Source organism: Poecilia reticulata, linkage group LG14 (assembly GCF_000633615.1).
Source record: "Poecilia reticulata strain Guanapo linkage group LG14, Guppy_female_1.0+MT, whole genome shotgun sequence".
Lineage (NCBI taxonomy): Eukaryota > Metazoa > Chordata > Actinopteri > Cyprinodontiformes > Poeciliidae > Poecilia > Poecilia reticulata.
Genome location: NC_024344.1, coordinates 11808548 through 11828383, shown reverse-complemented (window position 1 = coordinate 11828383; position 19836 = coordinate 11808548). Strand labels below are relative to the sequence as shown.

The following is a 19836-nucleotide window of genomic DNA, read 5'->3' as shown; positions in this document are numbered from 1 at the left end:
TCAAAATCCAGTTTTTATCATCAGAAAATTAGACAAAGATTAATCATTTAATATCAGAGGGTAAAATTTTACCTGAATACTTAATTGCTATTAGTTGTAGAGAATCAGACAACACAATAATAAAGCATAGCTTTGTAGGGGGATTTTATTGTCATTTGCTACTTGGCTTTCTTTAGGTAAAGCCAAAGCTTGCATAGAGATCACAARGGGTACAAMAAWWTTTACAATGCTATAAATATGTACCATGGTGGGGGTGTAAATATGGTGGTAGCTGCATCATGCTCTCRGGTTACTTCTCTGCCATTCAAACCAGAATTTTTAGATTAATCAAATGGAATAAATCAAAAAGAATGGCATCACCAGGAAATGTACATTTACAAATGTCTTGGGTTAATTTCAGAACCAAATCTGACASAAAGTCAGTGGGCTGTTGAGGYTGTGCAAGACGTCTTCAAATTCTGAAAGATTTGGAGAACTTTAGAAAGGCAGTTTTTAAGAAGTTTCTACTCTTTCCGACACTCTGCCTTCAGCACATCATCACAACAATGCTCCACCATTATCCCATTYACAGCCATTCCTGGTAGCATTGGACTGAGAAGTAGTTTGTGTGATTAGCTCAGCAGGAGTTTGCTAATCACTGCTGCYGCTAGTCTGGTGGAGCAGAGTGGGGGAAGGAAGGGCTTGTGCAATGATACATTTGTCATTAYACATAATAGATGAGTGAATAAACATTCAAACAATTTATTTAAATCTATTTTCGTTAGATCACCAAAACCTGATATTTTAACTGGGGTGTGAAGATTTTTTTTTTGTTTTTCATATAAACAGAATGAGAAAATGCAGCTTTGCTCTGTCTAAAATCCATGGCAGCTAATTCATGTACTCCTGACACTGATTTTAAAGCGGTGTCAGCCATAGATATTTTGAAGATTAATGTTGAAACCCCAATTTTATGTCATGTATTGGGGTGAAATTTGATGTCAGTGGCAACTAAAATACAGCAGATTCAAAAAGCCCATTCTGAGATGGGTATACTCGTCTGTATCCTGGAATTTCCCAGAAATGTTTGGAATGGATTGAAAATGTTATAGMGCACGAGCAGATGTTATGMGAGTACAAATGTCAAATTTGAGCTCAATGCCTTGCCTGTTGAGGTCACGATTCTCAGATTTAACAACATGATCAATCRTATTCAGCTCTTCAATTATTATAAAAAGTTACACACCAAACTAAGTTCGAGAAGTGCAAAGTGGATACGAAGGCAACAGTAGGATTGGATTGTTGATTTTAATTGACAACAGTAGTGTTTTATAAAGACCCTTCTATTTCTTCATGTCTTAAGGCAAACCGAGATGCTTTTCTTGSCGTTTCGTCTGCATGTTTACTGATGCATAAAGTATCATCTCTTCTGGCTGTTCCRGCATTACTGGCATTAGGTGACAGAAGTCAAATGCTATAAATTTCCGTCTTCCCATGTAAGTGATCACAAACCGTCGGCCACGCTTGTCAAATGAAACGTTTACCATAGTTGGTAAACATGCCATTCCATCTTAGTTCTGCAGTGCAGCTTTCACGCTGTCAAATATAGGAGACATAAGAAACCGTTTCTGGTTTTATGAGCAGAAATCCACAGAGAGAAGGAAGGGGRAAAAAAAGAAAAGTGGCTCGAACAAAAGTTCTCTCACCTTTTAATTGGACAACGGTGTGTGATCAAGTGGTACYGAACAGAACAATGGAGTTATTGTAGTGAAGATAAACAAACGCGAGGGTTCTCCGTTCTTCAGACTCCGCCAATAAAATCATAACCCTTAGTACTACAAATTTCACTTATCCCACTCCCTCTCACTTTAATGTGATTTCCATTTGATTGCCTGGTATTAGACAGAGGTTACAACGTGTGACAATATAAATGCTTGTTTATAAAAAACTGTTACTGTGGGCGATATTGCTTCGGCAGTTTTTTATTTGTACACCACTATAATGATATCTAACCACGTAGTCATCTTAAAGAACATTTTTCACACACTGAAACTTTATTGTTTTCACCACATTGTTGTGTGCTTCTGCTGTTTTCCCAGCAAAACAAACAATTCAGGGCAAAACATAACTTAGTTAGCGACTGTAGAGGATTCTTCTGCAGCTCGGCTGAATTCATACGCCAGTGTCTAGATCTTTATTGTGAATCCCCTGCATGTTCTGCTTGTCTTTACTTTTTGTTCTGCTAATGCAAGCATAACTAAGCATTTMATCTAGAAACCAAAGAGGAGTCTCCCTCTACCATACTTTGTACCCTATACATAGGGCCCATTTTCTTTGGGGGKTGGGGGGGTAGTCTGTCTCATTTTCATCTCAGGCTGTTTAGCCAATAATGTGAGCTTAATAAAGAGTATGTTTAATACCCACTTATAGGTTATAGGTTATTTTCAAAAGGCACTTTTAATCAGACAAATGAGACTCATCTTGTCATTTATTCTAGATTATTGGACGTAACTGTGTATATGCACATATAAATTTGGCTTGCTAACATTATTGAAGTTGCTCATGTTGCACTAATTGCTGACCCCTGATATAGTCCAATCATCCTGGGTTAGAATAACATCAGAAATGGTAGTATTCTTTCTGTATTAGTTGTTTGAGCAAAGATACATCATCACCAAAAATCCTCCTTTTTTCACTGTTGCATTTGGTTCCTGTAAGCCAGCGGTATTATTTCTATCTCAAATTCAACAACACACAAAAAAAAAACCTCAAAACACACCTGGAGACCAGATTTGGCGAGCAAATCTACAAATTGCTTATTTCTATTCTCCCTTTCCTAACAAGAATAATGAGCGACTTACAATTAGGTGAACTGTGTATATAGGTTATTGAAGGTCCCCGTGCGTTGCCCTCTATTTTTTTCCGCCAAATTGGAAATATTTTAGGGAGGTGCAAATGAAGTGCCTTGGAGCCGCATGTGGCCTGTGAGCCGTGCAGCAAGTAACCGGGGCCCCACAAGCTGTGCCAACGTCTTGTGTGCCAAATGTGTGGCAAGAGGGTGGCATGAATAGTGTGCCAACGCTAGTCTGCCTGGCTGCCAGGCACTTCTCTTTATCCAATCAGACAGTTCGGCTTGAGCGAGACCCCTATTCTTGTCTGTTTCCATCTCCTCCCGAAGCTTTTCAGCCCTCCCGTGAAAAACACAGATGCGTGCACGCTTGTGCACAGCATTAAGCCTCCTCTGTGCACTGTTACGCTCACCTAGAGACCATAACCGGGGAGCGAGAAGCGCACGGCGTTCCCTCTTTGTTTCTACCCGCTGATGCTCTCCGCTCTCCTTTTCTCTCCAAGACAGAATCGCAGGCTAAATGAGCATGCCTCGGTCGGTTTTTTAAGCTTTTCATCAGAGTTATAGAAAGATGAGTTTGTCAGGGATGTCTGAAGAAGAAGCGCTGTCTGTCTGTGTGTGGCTTTATTGGACATGATGAAGGATGATATTATTGTGGATGCTGCTTCTGCTGCGGCCGGGAGATGAGGAAGGGTCCCATTTGTCTCTCTCCCGCTTAGTGTAATGTGTCTATCTGTCACTCTTCTCTCCAAGACTGGACGTTGGCGTTTGTCAAAATAATAATAATAATAAAAAAAAGAAGCATAATGTCAACACTGTTTCCATTTTTTCTTTTTTTCTTTTTTTCCACTGGCCATTATTGTTAATTTTCTCGCCTGTCGCCACTTTAATCCAGACAAAGAGTAACACCGCAGAGATTGCATAATTTCCTGTAATATCTGAAATTACAGCGCACAAATGAAGGAGGGAGAGAGGTAACCTGACGATAATCCTGTGATCACCGAATGATTGCGTGGGAGAGAGGTGCTTAGAAAGAAATAAGTGTGAAGCAGCAAGGATATATATTCTAAGAGTAATTACAGCGAGTAGATGAGATGAGATTGAATGGGGAGGAGGCAATGTGAGGCACTCGGTGCAAAGATTAAGCTAATGCCAACGCTGCTCTTGTGTCTTCCAGGTTGACGACGCCATGCTTATGTTTGATAAGACTACGAACAGACATAGAGGTAAGTTCATAGCTTCTTCTTTGGTGCCGTTTCTCCCCCCAAAAAGAAGTGGKAAAACAGTCATTTTATGTCCTTTCCCCATGAGATAACACAGAACAGTTCCATTTCACATGATATTAGGTGTACCATCTGTTCAACAATGGGAGCGTGTCAAAGTAATCAATAAGCTGGTACGGTGTTTAGAATGTTTGAGCGTTAGACGCCACCCGTGAGAGTGTGTGTCTGTGTATGTGATGATCCTGGTGTGAGTGTTTCAGAGAGGTGCTTAAAGGGTGTAAAGATGGCGAGATGGTGGGTGCTGTGCAGTCAGATAACAGCATCAGATAAGACCCAGGAGAAGCACTGACTTTATCACTCCATCTCATCAGCTCCTTATCTGAGATGAGGGGGACATTTCTCTCTCATGCAGAGGACTTTCCAAAGACAGGTTTCCTCCCTGCACCACACTGCAGTCATAGCGTGGTACCTTTTAGTCTCACCAGTGTTGTTTTAGGCCTGGTTTAAACAGTTGATGTCAAGGGACAGCGCCAGTGGTGCAGTTAGTTAGACTTACTACCTCAATCCACTTGCTTTTCATGCAAATCCAAGGCGGATCAAATAAGTGTCCTAACCATCACCAGTCTGTTTAACACTGAGCTTTTCCTTTCTGGGTTTAACTTTCATGGCGTCCCATCCAGAGCAGGCTGCAAACTCTCCAACTGAACACAGATGGACACAGGCAACGGTTGCATTTTCTTTGTGTATCACAGCTTCTCCTCACAACAGTTTTTCTTGTTGGTTCTTTTGCCTCTGGCGATATTAGTTTTTTTTTCTTCAGGTTCTTGCTTGTTGTGCTTCCTGCTTGTTGTTGGCTCCTGATATCCAGCTATAGTTTTAAACGCAAAGACACGTTCTTGTTTTGGGACATTTCCATTACGTAATATAAAGAAGTCCTGTCGATAAAGACATCATGAGGTCTCTTTTTCCAACTGAAAAATAAACAGTTTAGTGTCCAGGATAGTCGTGCGTTGGAGCAAACAGTTTGGTCATTGAGGTTCGACTTGAGCAGCCTAAGCCTCCAATCAGAACCAAATCCACACTGTAATTTAGATTATTCTCAAAAATGACAGCACCACTCAGATCTTTGACATACAGTATGTCCTGTACTGACGGTTCTTAAAAGTCAGGGCCATTTTAGAAATGTTGTAACACATAAAAACAAAAACAGGACTTAAATAAAAATTAAATCAACATCTTGGCTTGCACATTGATTGCTAATTGTGTCATAATTGCACCACTTTTTAACCAACTCACTAAAAATGCTTGTATGCTCAACCTGTCTACATGTCTTTTTATCTTTTGGGCAAGAAGTTGCAAAGTTTGAGAACCACTTCCCTCAATCAAGCTAGTTTTACCAAGAAATGTAATGCATTGACATATTCCTCTAATTATTTTAACMCATAAAACAAAATGAAYAGCCTATTGTCTTTTTGTTCCTAGATCCATTTAGGGCCTCTTCTATTGGCCGTAACRGCTCAACAATGCAGGAAAGTAACTTTTTTCGGAGGTAGACTGTCACAAACTGTTTACGTGGGTGTGCGTTAGCAGTCGGCAGGCACTGACAGGTATTCAGCGAGAAAAAGGGGCAGACACTCATCTGGTTGTCACACCAGTCAGCTCACTTGTAGGCAGAGCTGCCATCACACCATTTCTTTGTACTGGGCTGAGTACTGCTCCGCCATAGAGGTGTAAATATTTGTTTGYACTGAGCCACTGTTCTTTTATTAATATATATATATATATATATATATATATATATATATATATATATATATATATATATATGATAAATTTTTAAGTGCGTTTTGGCTCTAGATTGAAAACCTTCCATCTTTCTTCTTCAGATCTATCTGCATTAGTAGATGTGCGTGCGTGTGTGTGTGTTTCTGTGTGTGTGCTGTGCAGATAGACTCTTTGAGTCTGGTAAACAGTTCCTAAGTGTGAAACATGTGAACTTTAGTGGAAGTGATCTATGGCTTTGAGGGGATTTTGATCTGTAGTGACAGAACCCAGTGTGAGGTCTGCTGTGAGACGAAGGCTTTTCTCGCAGTCTCTCTTATTTCTCACTCTTTTTCCTCTCCTGTCTGCTGCACCGCCAGCCGCTCTCCGAGAGGCTCCGGGCGCCACAATCGGGGGTGTGTGTTTTGTGTGTGTGTGCCTGCGCGCGTGTGAGGCGTTTGCCTTTGGACAGCTAAATGCCCTTCAAACGAAGACAGTGATGGAGAAAGAGGCTTCTTGGCAATTTCTTTTCTAATGATATACTTATATCGAGCGTGACGTGGCGCTGAGAGGCAGCTGCAGTTTCACCAACAGGCTCTGGTTTGTCCACCGTAAAGATCCGAAACAGGAGATGCTCGCTGCTTTCATCTTAAAACCACAGCAGCTCTTGCAGATGAATTGCATATAATATTAAAGACCAATAAGAGAATCTCAATAATTCATCCGAGCCATTGGTGCAACTGTGTAATWTTAATGGCTTAGTTGCCCCTGTGACCACAACGGAAACAACATTGAATATAATATGAGTGAAACTAGTCCCCGGGCCCACTCTGCCACGTAATCCAGAGCAAGTGATGGGCATCTGGCAGCTTGCAGTCCAAATCAATTTCCCACCTGTTTCATTTTATCTTACAGATTGAGTCATGAAAAAATAATTCTTTTTTTTTTTTTGTTTTTTTTCTTTTGCAGCACTGCAATTGCTAAAAATAACATTATTTATTYAGCAAATCGAATGTTACACCGAGGAGTCCTCCTCAGATAAAGGGATTGCTGTTTCTGTAATTGCAAACCCTTAAAAATAATAGTTCAGGTGGAGTATACTGTGCTTTGAAAGCAGCTTGGCGAGCAGTGCATTTATAACAGGTAAGAAAAAATTCTCTTACACCTGGAACAATGTTCAGACGCTGCACTTTACAACAATGACTAACAACTTATCCACGGACCTGCTTTACCAAGTGTGACTTAAAAYGCGAAAGCAACGAGAGCGAAGAAGGTGGGTAGTTTTTTCTGAGAGAATAACTTAAAGCAGAGATACTGCTGAGGTTACAATGGCTTCAACTTTTTCACATTTTGTCACCTTACAAATACAAATCTCATCGTGTTTACTTTGGAACATAAAGTAGTATATAATTGGGGCTTTGGAGCAAAAGTAAATTAGGTTTTCAAAATATTTTACRAATACAAATCTGAAAATTGTTTCAGTCATTTATATCCAGCCTCCCTTACGCTGATATTCCTAAATAAAATTACAGCAGTCAGCAAACTTTTAGAGTAAAAACAGAAACAGAGAAATTTGGGTTTTCCTCTAGGATTTTTCTTAAAACTGTGGTGCTGGACTTTCAGGGATATATATGTATATACCATATATACATGTRTACTGTGTGTATATGATCAATTACATGTAGAGGAAACCCTAGACATTGAAAGAGAGTCACTGTAGTGATGAGAGTAAACCTTGTAAGAGGCACGGCAAACATCTACAACAAGGTATTATGAGGTAARATGAGACCAAAACTTCACTTTTTGTTCCACATGCAAAACACTGTGTGGTGAAAAACTAAATCCACATCAAAATCAACATCAATCATGCTGATGTTTAGACAATGAGACTCAGCGGAGGCAGCATGATACTGTGGGGATACTKTTCGTTAGTCCACACCTAAATTCGATTGAGAATTTGTGGCATTTCCCAAATGACTTGCAGTGACATTAAAAAAATCTGAAAAGTACTTTCATTGTGTACAATGTGTCAWTCTCAATTGGATCAAGAAAAAGAAAATTGCTATGCCTTCTTAGTAGACAAYGTATTTTTCATTTTCCTAGATTTTTGTTCTGGCTGTGTAATGTTTTGTTTTGAGGGGTTTATTGCATGATTGACGCTTGATTATTAGTGTGTCTTCCTTGGTGCTCTGGTGAATTAGAGAGAGGACAAACGTCACACTCCACTAGTAGCAGCATTGTCCTTCAGACGGTCCCCCCGAGCCTGGCGAAGCGACAACCAAAGGAGACGTTCACTACCCTTCTCGTTTCCTCTCTACACCTTTGTTTCCGCTCTCTATCTCTCCCGGTCATTCACTCTTTTTCGTTCTTCCCTTTCTTTCGCGCAGTTGCACTATTTCTGTCTCTGCGCCGTCTCACCCCCGTCCTGACTGCCTGTCTTTGCCATCTTTCGCCTTCTCTTGTCTTTCTTCCCCCTCCTGCTAGAGGACACTCGCTGTAAGCAAAGCTCTCCACACAAAGGCGCACGCTGCACACCATCTTCTTGGCATTTAAAGGATGAGAATACAGCCAATTGTGTTGGAAATTGAACTCTCTAAAGCCTGCCTTCCCACCGCAGCAGTTCATTGTGGGTGAGTTCAGTGTCTTTGGTGAGCGGCTTGAGCTGTCCAGAGGTTGATGCCAGAGGGCGCCTATTGTTCCATGTTCCCCTGCAGTGTCCCCCCACCACTCCGCCTCCCTTCAACCTTCCCTTCTTCCCCTGACATTCATCTCRGGACAGAAAAAGAGGAAAAACCTGAAATGCGTGCAATTTGTCAGCGCTTATTTTTTACGAGATATGCTTAACCCGTCTTGTTTCTTGGACGGCGCAGTTCCCAAAAAAAGAAAACCYCAGGCTGGGACAAGGCCATGAGCACATGTTGCCGTCTGCACATACTTGTCATCATTCCCAGCACCCTTCCCATGACTCCAGGATGACAGGACAGACTGCGTGGGGTGGGAAAATAAAAGCTCTTTGGACTAGCCCCCGAGTCAAAATCGTTCAGTCTTTTTTTTTTTTTTTTTTTTCTTTTTACCACCTCCCGTTTGGCTGACTGACACATGATCTATGATCTAAAATGTGATTTTACTGTCAAACACAATTGGTAGTGCCAAGGAGAAAGTCGTGGTGAGGTGAAGAAAAAATGGCATCTCCTGCAAGAGAGGGGTATGAAGGCTGTGATGAAAGAGTGGCAGCTATCATTATCCACCAAAGCATCACAGTTTAATTTGTGAGCGAAAGCTGCGGACGGTGATGGATGAATCTCACAGCTCATACATGTCTTTTATGCTCTGCTCTGCCACACAATAATTAACCATCTCGCCTCATCACATTATCGCTCTCTTTATTGGCGCATTTTGCGGATATATACACATATAATCCACAAGGGACCTATTTAAAGCCTGATATATAACATGCATATACAATTCCCCCCCCCACTCTCCCGATTTCACTACGCACAAGTCACTTCTCAGCGTCACACCTGCTACACAAATCACCAAAAATGTAAGTATATATAAAGCAAATTAGTGCATAGCAATCTCAATTCTAAATTACACTCATTACACAGTTATAAGTAGCTGATTAATTAGGTCAAAAGTTGCACGTCACAGTGAGTTTGATTCCCACTCTGCTAAATATGCACCGGGTAACAACCTGCAATTTTCATCAAGTGTCAAAAGTTTTTTAGCTCCAAATATTCCAGGTAGTATGTATATCTTACTTTGGGTGATGCATACTCCAATGCGCGTGTTCTCCCTCACCTTTTTTTTTTTTTTTTTAATTACACCATTAAGAAAGCTGATGAAATCCAAGTGTAACTTGCTTTCATATTTCTTTACAGTAGTTTGTAACCAGACAGCCGCCATTAGTGTGGCATTACAATGACTGTGTGACTGATTGTGAGCCAAATTCCTCCTTTCTTTGAATGATGCAAGTAATAGTAATGTGCAATAGTGTTGGGGACCAGAATAAAGGAATTCTGGCTGGATTGTCCCAGTCACAAGGCTGCTTTGTGCGAGAGAGCCACTGAGCGAGGCGCCGCATTAGAAGCCGTGTTCCTGGAGAAGAAGGGGTTTCTTGGGTTTTTATGTCTGCGCGAGGAAAGGGCCAAGGCTGTGCAAATTTGTGTAGTCGTTTCTTTTTTTTCTTCTTCTTCTTTTCTTTCTTTCTTCTTCTTCTATGGCTTAAAGGGCTGGTTTTCTTCTTGGCAGACGAACAGAAGACTGCATTGTGTGTGTCTGTAATCTCTTTACCTGGATTGGCAGCAAAACTAGCAAGTACAGCTCCCAGTGTGGAATTGGCACTCAGGAGTCAATGTCACACTGAGCAGGCTGCATCGCAGGCAGCCGAAAACTGGTTGCGTTTCTGACAGATTGTGTGTATGGATGACTGTGAGTTTTTTATGTGCAGGGCTTTCCAAAAGTATTGATATTCTGTTAACTTTTTCATTTTTTTTGTCACATTCCTACCACATATTTGTATGTATTTCATCTGAGCTTTGTGTGGCACACTGACACAAAGTACTGCACAGTTATGAAGTGAAAATAAAGTCATACATGAGCAAATACAGGGTCTTTTTTTTTTTTTTTTACAAATTGAAAGCTAGCTGAAGCAACGGGCCAGGGAAGGAGTGGATTATTTGAAGTAGCAGAGGTAACCATGGTGAGTCTGCAGGAGCTCAGGTGAAATGATCTACTGAATATATCATGCAGTTAATAAATAAATCGGATGTTCACAGAAGAAAGTCAAAAGTTTGCCGCAAATCAAACGTTTTAAAAGCAGTTCTATTTAAACAAAACCAAAATTGACCATTTGACCCACTTGCAAATGCCAGGAACACCAACTGCCCTTGAACACACCGCCATGAATTTATCCATGGATGTTTCAGGATAATGCTGGGCTGACCGTCTTTTTGTCTGCTGGTAACAGTTGATTGAAAAAAGAACAGAGATGAACACAGGACAATGCTGGGAGAAACCAAAAAGACATCAACTTCTAATTCCAAAATACTTTATAGATCCCAGGGGGAAATTAAATGTTGCTGTAACTCATATTAACTCAAATTCTTCAAGGAGTTATTTTTGATAGTGATGGCTGTTGGCAGGGAAGATCTATTGTAGCTGGCTGCATTACAGTGAATTTGAAGAAGCCTCTGAAGAAGACACTGTTTTCCCAAGACAGCCTCGTGAAGACGATGGTCTGGGTTGTCCATAAATTTCTTTCTTCAGTATCGGAACCAGGCAGGATGTCTTCCTCATCAACAGAAATTTCTCTGATTAGGTTCACCTTCCAGCAGATCGACTGAAAAATATTAGCTGTAATGCAAAAGTTTGTGTTTGAATGGGCTAGTCAAAGTCCAAAATCAAATTCAAAGCATATTGCAATACTGACAACTCTATAGATGATCAAGATCCAATCTGATACCCAGAGATCTGGCTACTGAGGTAGCCAATAGGGCTGCATAAATAAATCGATTCAGCGATATATATCGATATTTTCCGCCCTCGGAAAGTATCGATTTTTCATCCGCGAGTATTGATCCGTTAAACCATAGGTGTCCATAGCCTTATTGCTCTTTTTAATGTCTAGTTTGTTACGGCGTAGCAGCAAGACTCCGCCTCCCTTAGTCTCACTTTCCACTTGAGCTTAAAGTGCACATTATAAACTACACACCAGTTTTTAAATTGTGTTAATAGGCYGAGTATAACCGGAGTTATGCTAAAATTAGTAAACCATATTTTTCCGATTGTCAGAGAAATGTCAAAAGCGCYGCCATTTCCCGGCTTTTCCGGTTATGTGAGAGGGAATGAGCTTCCAAACGTACAAAACGAAACATTAGATTCCTGTGTTTTTGGATATGTAAAATCTTAAATAAATAACGATGGGCTATATTTTGTTGCTGAGAAACAAAGTAAAGTTGCGCAAGTAACCGTGAAAGAGAAGCGGAAAGGAGTAGCGGCGCGAACGGAGCAGCTGCAAAAGCAGTGAGATCGCAACATTAATACAAATTTTGACTGGTAGCATTCACTTCGTAATTAGTTTTTAGCTTGGCTGTATATAAAGAATTACCTGAAGAATGAACATGGGTTGATAACATCCGAAGCGGGCGCGCAGCGGCCCTGTGTTTTGAGCAGGAAAAACCCACAGCCGAAATCCGCGGCACAGTGAGGATTTCCATGATAACAATGGCTGATCGATCATTCTTATTAGCAACAGACAAAKAGTATCAGAGACTGAGAGAACGATGAGATCCTGGCAGTCTGAGAGGCAGCTACTCAGAGATCCAAGCAGGGGAATAGCGGCGCTGCGTAGCTGCAGGGAGTCGATCACTTCGGGGTGAGGCGGAGCCACGACTTTAGCAGTTAGAAGGAAGCAGCTTACAGTCACGGCTAACTCCGGGAACCAAGGTGGAAATACCTTTTTCCCCATAGTCTAAAAGATGCATTTGTAGCTGCATTTTTACTCCAAAATGCAGCCACAGTGTCCAAAAGAAAAAACATAAGTGCAATCAATCATTTGCATATTGAGAGTCTACAGAGGCTGATAATCTCCCCACTCTGCTCCTGGATTACTGTTTAAACTTTTGAGTTTTATGTCAAATCCACATGAATTAAATGACAGAAACTAATTCTCTCACTGCATCTTTGATTTATTTTGTCCAGCTGCAGACTGTTAGACTGTCCAATCATAGTCAGGTATTGCTTAATTGGTGCTTTTAATCAGTTTTCAGTTGACTAAATTCAAGTCTATGGAACACAAAATGTCACTAAAATCACTCTGTCCTTCTAAAATCATTCAGAAAATTGTAAAAATGCACGGAATCGTATCAGATCGTATCGGATCGAATCGGTCAACAAATATCGTGATACATATCGCATTGTGACCAGAATATCGTATATCGTATCGTGAAATTATTGTATCACTACAYCCCTAGTAGCCAACATATCAACATATCTTGCGTGTGTTATGTAGCGATTATAGATGGTTTGTAAAGGRCAGTTGGCTGGAGTATTTAAAACAAAACCCACACAGCCTTGATTTAAAGAAACTCAATGTTTGAGCCGTTTTGCAGTTTTCTTGAAGTTTGTTCCACATTAAAGGAGCATAAAAACTGAATGCAGYYTTTCCTTGTTTGGTTCTGGTTGTGTTTCTGGGGATGCAGAATAGACTAGAGCCAACAGACCTGAGTGGTCTGGAAGACTGATATGACAAAGATCACACAAATTGGACTTTGGCCAATGATATTTCTCTCAGTATTGCTAATACTTGAAAATAGGGCAAATCTGAGTAGCAACATATTATATTTGATGCTCAGTATTAACCCTTCCAAATTTCAACCCACACTTTTCTGGGTTCCGTGATGCCAGTCAAGATTTAGTGTTTTTTTTTTTTTTTTTTTTTGGTAAAGACGTTTGAAAACCAAAACTTTTTTCCCACTTCCAAACTATGGACTACTTTGTGTTGCTCTTTCAGATAAAGCCCCAGTCAAAATATTTTTACATTTGTAGTTGAAAGCTGACAAATTGTGACACGGTCAGTGGGTATGAATATTTTTTCAAGGCACTGTATGTTTGAACATGTTTCTTTTTAACCTCAAAAKATAAAGTCTATCTTTGCATCCCCCAAACAATGTAGCCCAGCTCAGTCCAAGTTTCTTAGTATGCACAGAATGTGTTTTAAAACTATGGACAGATCTTAGCCTTAGGACACAGATGCTGCTAAAGTCACAAAGACTTGAAGAGCATGAAGTGTCACAATCCACCAACAAACTGACATAAATTTTCCCCTGTGRCCTGACTTGGTGGTGGGGGAAAAAATATAATTGGCCTCATTATCTTTCATCTCTTTGGCACATTACATTAATTATTTTCTACAAGGCTGCCACTTTGAGATCTGTAACCTGGGAAGCAAAACCTGCACCTCTACAGGTTTGAGTGTAGCTCGGTGAAAAGCGGCGGTATTTGACGTCACCACAATGCCTCATCAGCCACCGGTGCTAGGGATTGAACATGGCCGACTGAGCAGAGGATGTCTGTCTGCAAAGTGATTGCTGGCTCATTGACTGAGTAGGAGAGGAGAGTGGGGGATAAAAAGGGGTGGAGGGGGWGTACAGTTAAAGAAGAGAACAGGATGGAAAGAGGAAAAGCAGAATGAAGGCATGGTGATGGCAAGGAAGAGAAGTAAATAAAGAAAAAAAAAGAGTGGCTCAGTGGGAAGCTTCCCCCTGCTGGCTCCTCTGGCTGGAACCTGCTGCCGATGGCTTCAAAAGAGCGCCAGGCAGTCTAGGCCTCTGCTTCTAGCAATTAGAGATCACTCCAGCGGATACCTCCTGGCCAGCCAGCAAATCCCTCAAAAATACCCTCTGATTACTACTGTAGGACACAGGCTGTTTACCAAATGGATCTAGCACTGCTGAGAGTGAAGTTTGATAATGCCTCCCTTTATTCAGGCTTGAGAGGGAGCGGGGTCGTCTCAGTTTTAAAGATCGTTCTACGGAGAATGATTGTTTGATAAATTTATGCCAACGAGAAATAAATGTTAAGTTTAGTAATGTCTTTACATTGTACCTTCAGTCTCTGCTTCAATCTACATTGATGGGAGCAATAAAGGGACAGCTTAGATATTTTTGAAGTGAAGTTTTGTGAACATCTGAATAAAGGTTTGCTAGATGTTGTATCAACRTGAGTTTCTTGACATGAGGAAACTTTCAAATCGGTGGAAGGTTAACAGCTAGTCAGACAAGGCCTTAGCAATTTAAAACAGGTTGAACTGAAACAGTCATATCCATAATATACAGCATAGGGTTGGATGATACAGACTCTTGTAGTTTTTATGTAGCCAGAGCTACAGTTTGAAGAATTKTTATCCTCCTTTTAGTTTACAAGTGTAAAGCGTACACCATCAGGGCTATTGGTGTTTTCTCTGACTCCTCATTTGTTGGTAATTGATGCAAAATAATCCAATGATAGTATAAATAATCCATCTTTAAGCATCACCCGTGAAGCCACGGGTTAAGCTTTGATTGATTGTAGGTGGCTGTTGAAAGTGCAACAAGTAGGGATATTCTGTCACATCTAAGCTTCTAAAATTTGCAGGCATGTTATTGTTGGAACAGAGAAAAATAACCATAAAATAAATTCAGCTAAATTATTGCTAAATTATTTACCAGTTAAGAAATACCTACCAAAACAAGTCGCTTTACTGCAGAGTCATGCCAGAGGTTGCTAACGTAATCAATACTCCAGCAGMACCTCCACAAATAAAGTTAGTAGAAGACCAAGAGAAGAATAGTTGACTCATGTTTCAGTTTAGAAATGTAAAATGTGTGTTCGCTGTCAATAGTAGGCCAAACGTGTAGATATGAAATGTCTTCSAGTGGGGTGTAATTTAATGTGCGGTAAGTATAAAAAATATATAAAATGTACCATCATATTTTATCCAAAAAAATTGGAACAAAAGAGCAAATTGTAAAGGTACTACATGGTGAAAGAGTAAACATCACCATCCATCTGACTAGCCATCATCCTTCTAGTCACTTCTACATAGCATTTTTCTGCTTCAGCTAAGGAAACTATTACAGCTAATGATCAAAATATCCCAAAACCYTCATATTCCTTTTTTTGATGGCTGAAAGCCCCCACTTTGCATCCCCTCTTGTGTAAATGATGTTGATTTGATAGAAATTGTAGTGTTTCACACCTCCCGTGTGCCATGACTTGACTGAATGACAGAGTAAAACAATCAGCGGCCGTGTCTGATTTAACTCATCGCCACTGCGCTCACATCAAGCGGAATCGGATATCGTTGCACTTCCCCTTGCATCGCCGCAGCCTCCAGACACATTCCTTATTGTATTCTCTCCCCTTGACAGACCTGATATTAGCGATTAGTGTGAATGTCATTTAAATGGCAGAGCTAATCATACGCTCTGGGTGTACATCCACCGGAGGGGCCCCTCACCTTGGCCTAATCTCAGTGACGAAAGGAAATGATGTGTTTAGCCCGCTTTTAATAACTGCTTTAGCTCATCGGCTCCCAGGCGGGGCCGACTTTGCGGCCAAACCGTCTCCTCACAGGGGGGAGGCGCAGCGGGAAGTAAGGAGGTCTGGCCTGTKGCYCCCCGCTTCCTCCTCCTCTGACTCTTTGTTGTTGATCCGTATCCTGACATCGGCGACCTGAGAGGCTCACCTCCGAATCTACACCAGCATTAAATTAGCTGGGATTCTGTCGTCTGCAATGAGACACACTTGACAGATTGGTGATTAAAGGGTAGAGAATCCTCCTCTTGTCACCTGTCTGTTTTCTCCTGCTCACGGCTGACATCTACCCCTCAATCAATGTCCCTGTACTCATATGCGTCTGTGTGGAGTGTGAGGCGTGTGTCTGTGTGTGCACTTTAARCCCAGGCACTGGATGGGTTTGTTTTTTTGCTTAGACTCTGCTGTGCTGGCCCTGCATGGCCACTGCAAAGGAAAGGAGGATGAAGGCAGGAGATTGTGGAAGAAAGCCTGGGGTTTTAATCTCTTCCCCATGTTTATCTCACCACCAGGAGACAAACCATGTGCCATTAAAAACATCAGCTACTCCCACTGGTTGGCAGCACAGCCACACCTCTGAAGACATTTGAAGGACACAATAAAAGGGAGAAAAAACATCTGCAGTTATGAAGGAGAGCTATGCCAGGATTTTACACATTTATCGGTAATGGATTTAGGTGGAGTTTTCCTCAAACACACAGCACACTGGTAGCATTTGTTGTGCACGCACTCACACTGCATATTTGCGATATAAATACTCTGTCTTAAAGGACGAGGAGAACTTATTTGAACAAAAATAAGCAAACATTTTCGGCCTCGGCTGCAATGGGGGATTCGGTCTCCTCAGGAAATGAAAATGCCAGCCTGGAATTGTCATCATATTGAGAGTTAGCACACCTTTGACCTTGTAATACCCCTACAGCCTCTCTATTTGTGACCTGCTTGATGCTCTTAGAAAGTGAAACCATCGGGGAGGATCTACTCTCACATCATCATTCTCAGAACACCTAATAGTGGATTTACCAAGGTTAAACCCCCTGTGAAATTGCAGACACCGTGACCTGGAATACTGAGTTTACATCTGCTCACACACACRCGCGCGCGCAGACATGCTCGGGAACTCGCTCCTGCACAAGACTGTTTGTTGTCAAAGAACGCTCCCCATGGATAAACTCAGGCTCATCTGGATGAAAYATAGCTGTAAAGTGACATGGTCAAGACATTAGAACAGTGTTCCGCAACATTCCGATTAAAGCAGGAATATTTTAACTTTCACACTTGCTGTTAGAGGAACTGACAAGGGAAGTGGTCGCCTATCTCTGYGTTGTCCCCCTGTATTTACAGCTTGATTGGTGCCTAGCCAAGCATCTTACAGCTGAGCGCAGCACATGAGGGAATTAACTGTCTTGTGTGCAGTGTTAGTGAAATATGTCTTTTCAAGTCTTTGTAAGGTTTTTAAAAAAAACATGCTGATGCACACAGGTGTGTGTGTGTTTGATGATAGCTATTACGCTCAAACATGAGCCACAGAAGCACAGCCACTCCTCACTGTTAAGGGGATGGTAGCTTATTTGTCAACATCTTCACTGATAATGTATGATGATGAAGTGGATGATCCTTTTTTTACTCTTTTTTCCTGCCAATTTGTTCCTGAGGGAACTAGCTAACGGTATATATCCTTGCAATTTATCAGTTTCTAGTAAGGCCTTGCAAAAGTCTTCATAGCCATTGGACGTTTTTGTCCTGCTGGAAGCTAAACCTGGATCCCAGGTCTTTTCCAGCCTCCACACAACATGACACCTCCACCACTATGTTTCACAATGTAGATGATGAGTTCAGGGCCAAATGCACTGTTTTTCAGCCCTCATAGCTCTTTGCATGAAGCTAAAAAATGTTAGTCCTGTTTCAGCCTGTTTGCCTCGAATCAAAGCCATCTAACATTTTCTTGTTAATTATGCACTACTTTATGTTGGTCTCAAAACTTCCTATGGAATACATTAAAGTTTGTGGTTGTTACAAACAAAATATGTAAAAAGGATACTACTGGATACTCTGAAAATGTACACATGAGTAATTCTAAAAAAAACTGATTTTATATACTTCCCCTTCCATTTTATTTACATCTTTTGTCGTCTTAAAAAGAGCTTTTCTGCTGACGTTTTTTCAAACTTATTATTTTAATAATTGCCCCGGGAAAAGAGCCTGCCCCTACACTAAAAAAACCCACAGTCACTGAGCCACAGCAATCACCTCTCACAGAGAGATTGCAAGATGAATTAGATTACATCACCTGCAGTCCAGGCATCTAATCTTAGATTAAAGTGAAAAAGAGCGGTCTGTGGTTTTTCTTTCATGTGATCTTTTTGTTCTTCCTCTTTGTGCGTTCAGGGTCAAACTGGGTGTTGATACCGTTTTGAAGTGTTTAACAAAAATACAAGCGTCCGCCAATCACTTTTGTAAGGTAGCCTCACTTCTGTACTTGTTGTCTCTTACGTTTGGTGTGTATTTGGCCAACTTCTTCCATCCAGCCCCTACTTGCTGCTGATTGACCTCCCACAGCCCTGCTGGTTTATCACTTAAACAGTTGTAGCAGTCATTTTTGAAGTGAAGGAGCTTTTTATACAGAAGCAGCCAAGACAATCATAGCACTGCGGGGTACATCCTGCCTTTGACTGGTGTTTTGCCAGACAAGATAGACTTGCTGATGTGCTTTATTTTGTCTGCGTGTGTGTCTGCTTGTAAAAAAAAAATGCAGCAAAAAGAGCAATTTTGTCTGCCGTCATGAACAATGAAGCATCTGTAATAACCAACAGCTCAGAAGGAGCGCATGGCGTCTGTCCCCATATTTACCAGCAGCCTTCATGCTGCTTCACATATTTGTAAGAAGCAGAAATTTGACATGTCTGAAAATGACATACTAATGCGCTGAAACCATTATCTGACCATTACATCTGACAGACAATAAAGATGTTTTAATACGGCCCTCTCTTATACATAACAAGCAGCTAAAAATKTGTGTTTTTTTCTTTCGCAGCCCGCTTACAGCTGCGACGATGACCTGAGAGTTTGTGTGTGGGAGTGACTGAGTGTGTGAGCACGCCTTCACCCTGTAATAAGGGTTGCCTAGCCAAGCGTATGTGTCAGGGTGGAGATGCCTGGCTCATTAGGCACTATGGCAGGATAATATATGAACAGCACTCATGAATGTTCACATAGGTATAGAGAATGCGCTAGAGGGAAAAAGGAGGCAGCCATTGTTTTTGTTTTTTTATTATTCTCTCCTGTCTTCCCCGTCTTGCCCACAGGCACCTCCTCCTCTTCTCTCTCCACTACCAGCTTTTTCTTTGTGTGCACGTGCCTGGGGATATTTAGGCTCCCCGGTCACATTATGCCCTGTTTTTTGATGCAGAGCTGCCACTCCACGGGTTTATACCATTTATTCCTAAATTAATTTATTTATTGGTTTATTAAATTTAATTCATTGCGTCTTGCATGATGCTTGTTTTGCGGCTCTGTTGCTCGATTGACAGGTTGCCAGTCATGGTAAGATTCCATATCCCATCGGCGTCATGCAGCAGCACGCTGCTAATTGAGTTGAATGCGTAGCTCGTCTCTCCTCAGTGAATCCATCTGTCGCCGTCTTGTCATCAGTTTGTTCGCACTTGACAGGTTCCAAGTCTGTCTTTGTGTGTTTAAATGTGTGCCCCGTGTAGGTGTGAAGTGCTTTTAAATCTATGCAAGAGRGTGTGTGTGCTACAATTTGTRTATAAAATGAGTGGCTTCGTTGTGGCCTGGCTTGGTGTGTTATATGCCTACAACAAACCCGCCATCAACCAACTTCRCTGTGCAATATGGCAAATTTATGTTCACCATCTGTCACTTCATGACAGTCTTCTTGATATTAGGCACACCCTCATAAACGTGCAGGAACTACACTAACATTGGTTT

The 19836-nt window shown here is 41.3% G+C and overlaps 1 protein-coding gene across 4 annotated transcripts in view; it reads left to right on the top strand.

Moving 5' to 3' along the window:
* The window catches only part of msi2b (musashi RNA-binding protein 2b), a 295829-nt gene that overhangs the window by 162716 nt on the left and 113277 nt on the right, over positions 1-19836 (top strand). For all 4 annotated transcript variants that reach the window (XM_008427843.2, XM_008427841.2, XM_008427842.2 and 1 more), the window contains exon 7: positions 4005-4053. In XM_008427843.2, coding sequence (XP_008426065.1) covers positions 4005-4053 — 49 coding nt within the window. The remainder of the gene's footprint in view (positions 1-4004; positions 4054-19836) is intronic.